Source organism: Cannabis sativa, chromosome 4, assembly GCF_029168945.1.
Source record: "Cannabis sativa cultivar Pink pepper isolate KNU-18-1 chromosome 4, ASM2916894v1, whole genome shotgun sequence".
Taxonomy (NCBI): Eukaryota; Viridiplantae; Streptophyta; class Magnoliopsida; order Rosales; family Cannabaceae; genus Cannabis; species Cannabis sativa.
The window spans coordinates 49329777-49333235 of NC_083604.1; the positions used below are offsets into that span (position 1 = coordinate 49329777).

General features: G+C 33.6%; 1 protein-coding gene across 1 annotated transcript; it reads right to left on the reverse strand.

Moving 5' to 3' along the window:
* Positions 1–2003: 2003 nt before the first annotated feature.
* Positions 2004–2825, reverse strand: LOC133036969 (uncharacterized). The gene has a single exon (XM_061113757.1). It carries the CDS (start codon positions 2823–2825, stop codon positions 2004–2006), a length of 822 nt encoding a protein of 273 aa, XP_060969740.1.
* Between the last annotated feature and the right edge of the window lie 634 nt (positions 2826–3459).

Below are 3459 nucleotides of genomic sequence, written 5' to 3' on the forward strand. Positions count from 1 at the left end.
AAAGAAGACTATCATCAGCGAAGAGTAAGTGGGAAATCATGGGAGCCCTTCTCGTAAGTCTGAAGCCGTGCAGATTGCCTTGGTCTTGCTCGTGTTGCAATAATCTTGAGAGGCCCTCAGCACATATTAAAAACAGATAAGGAGATTACGGGCAACCTTGTCTTAAGCCTCTTGTTGGAACCAAAGATCCTGTCACTTCACCGTTTATGAGGAAAGAAAATTTGTTAGTGGTAAGGCAGCTCATAATAAGTGAAATCCAACCACTAGCAAACCCCATTTTCTGCATAACTGCTTCTATGAAAGTCCATTCAACTCTATCGAACGCCTTACTCATATCAAGCTTGAGGGAGGCAATACCATGGCGGCCGAAAGTCTTGTTCTTGATAGCATGGACTAACTCAAAAGCAACCAAGACGTTGTCGGTGATCAATCTATTTGACAAAAAGGCACTCTGAGTTTCAGATATAACCAAAGGAAGCACCTCCTTGAATTTTGCAACAATTATTTTTGTGACGAGTTTAGAGATTACGTTGCATAGGCTAATCGGCCGAAAGTCTTTCACATGGTGAGGCTTCTTAATTTTTGGGATGAGTGTGATGAGAGTATGGTTGAAACTTGAGGGGTCGGCTCCATGGTTAAGAATATTCAGAACCGCACGAGAAACAAGATCACCCACAATTGACCAACGTTGTTGATAAAACATGGCCGACATTCCATCAATTCCCGGGCTCTTATATTCATACATGACAAATTAATAAGTGTCTAAGGATCATTTAATGTTTTTTAACTGGAGAATACTACCATAATTTTTGTACGATAATATTACTTGAAAGAAAGTAAAAAAAATAAAAACAAAAAACAAACATAATAAGACAAACACATTTATTGAGATTCAATAATATTTTCTCAATATTTATTGCAATATAGATTGAAACAAATAAAGAGGCTACCCAAGGCCAAATAAATCAGTTAACTTACTTTTTCGTGGGAAGTTTCTCCTAGAAGCATGACCGATTCAACATCTTCCGGTACTGCAATTGCAATGTCTAATATATATTGCTAGAGACATGGAATGGGATTGAATCAGAGAAGAAATAAGGAAGGAGTTTTGGAATGAGAAAGTTCAAGTATGTAAACAACATCAAGCTCCAGTCAAAAATAAATGCCCTCTTACTGTTTCATGTGCTGATATTGTTTCTCTTTCTGCAAGAGACGGCATTGTCATGGTATATATATACATACATCTAACTAATACATACTATTTAATTAAATTTTAGACTAATATATAATTAACATTACTTATATATATACATGCATATATAATTGTAAAATAATATGATGAATATATATAATAAGTGTAGTTAGGAGGGTGCTCTCTTAATGGGTATTACCCATGAATGGATAAAATTAAAAAATTTTGAGTTTTTATGCTTAATTTTTCTATCTAATTAATAAAAAAATCTCTCATTTGTATATCATATGGGCTGAGATTGTTCCATCAGTAAAAAAAAATTAAAAAAAAAAAAAAATTTCAGCAAGAAAAATAAGAAAAGAAAAAGTTGAATTTAAGTTAAATATTTTTGTATGAACATATTTTTGATATAGTGTAAAAAGAGATATTTTTTGATATTTTTTTTAATTAAGTAGTTAAATTAAGCATAGAAATTCAAATTTGTGATTTCATTATTCGTTGTTAGATCAAAATTCTATGGTTTGATATTTTTAAAATTAATATTTATAGATAAATTTGTTTAGTAATCATTCATGGGTAATACCCATTAAGAAGTGTTCCGTAGTTAGGAGGACCAAGAATAGAAATAAAAATAGGGAGAAAGTTTATTTACATAAATTAAGTATACACAAAAATAATGTTAAAATTTTCTTGATAATATGCCATGCCTAATTCATTGAAAAGTAAGAGGTTACTTTACAGATTCATTGAGTAAAATATGAATATAAATACCAAAAAAAAAAAAAAATTGAGAAAAATCTGTTATTATAAATTATGCACAATCATTTACAACAACAGACAAAATGGTAAAAAGAATTTCTTCTATCCAAATATAATCACTATCCAACTGTAATGCTTGTTTAGCCAAACCATGTGCGGCTTGGTTGGCGTCCCTTCTAATATGAGATAGGCAAGCATTAGAGAAAGAGGATAAATGATATGAAACATCTTTAACCAAATCATGAAAAATAGAATATTGTGACATTTGTCCATTTAATGCATTGACAAGCATTAAACAGTCACTTTTCACATTGTGAAGTTGTAGTTGCAATTGTTCAGCCCAATGAAGACCACTGAACATGGCTTTTACTTCCATTTCTTGCGATTTGTAATTGCCAACTACCGATGTTGACATTGTAGCCACAACACATCCATTTGAATCTCTTATAATCACACCAATACCAATTTTACTCCTCAAAGAATCAACAGCCGTATCGACATTCATTTTTAATTTGTTCTCTGGAGGAGGTGGCCACAAAGTGGAGTCTGCAGGAGCAGCCGCAGTAACAGAATCTAGTTTGACAGCGTTATTAAAGTGACGAAAATTCTCCAAGTATGCAACAGCTTGTGACAATATTCGGACTGGTTTTTTTATTTGTTTTCCATGAATGAAGTTGTTCTGATCTGACCAAATAAACCACATTATGTAGATGACTCTTTCCAACTCAGACTTGGTGAGAATTTTGGACAAATACATGAAATAGTCACCATCTTTCATTTGACCAGCTCTCTTGAAATTGAATTCAAACCCAGTAATTTGCCAAACTGCTTTGGCATGAAACCGGAGAAAAGAGCATGTCCAATAGATTCCCATGCCATTGAACATAGTGAGCAGGTAGTAGAGGTTATGATTTTCTTATGAAACAAAGATTTGGCAACTGGGAGGGCAGATTGTATAACTCACCATCCAAAAAATTTCACCTTGAAAGGAAGAGTTAAGCCCCAAAACAGATTTCACCAAACCTCTGAGTATTGGAACTTGAAGAAAAATCACGATCTTCATAAGAACAAGCCAAGTGATAACTTGTTTTTACAGTATATTCCCCTAAACAATTTTGATGCCAAATCTATTTATCATTGCAAGGATGGAAAGACAATGGAATAGTGAGAATTTGGTCCACATCAACTGGTGAAAAATCAGCAATTAAAAGCTCCAAGTCCCATTCACATGATGCTGATATGTAGTTTGCAACCTGATTCTCAGCCGGTCTAGTATAGCTCAATGGTTTAAAATAATCATGGTCAGGTATCCATGAATCATAACCACACCTTACACTATTACCATCTGCTATTTTAGTCTTCATGCCTTTCGTTAACAAATCTCTACCCCAAACAATACCCTGCCATGTTGAAGAAGACAACCCACTAGAAGTAGCAGACATGATATTGGAGTAGTAGCAACCCTTTAAAATACGGCTCAACAAAGTATTTCGGTTTTGAAAAATTGT

What these genes read in the sequence shown, in the direction of transcription:
- LOC133036969 (XM_061113757.1), bottom strand. Translation starts at nt 2,825, where the DNA reads ATGGGAATCTATTGGACATGCTCTTTTCTCCGGTTTCATGCCAAAGCA.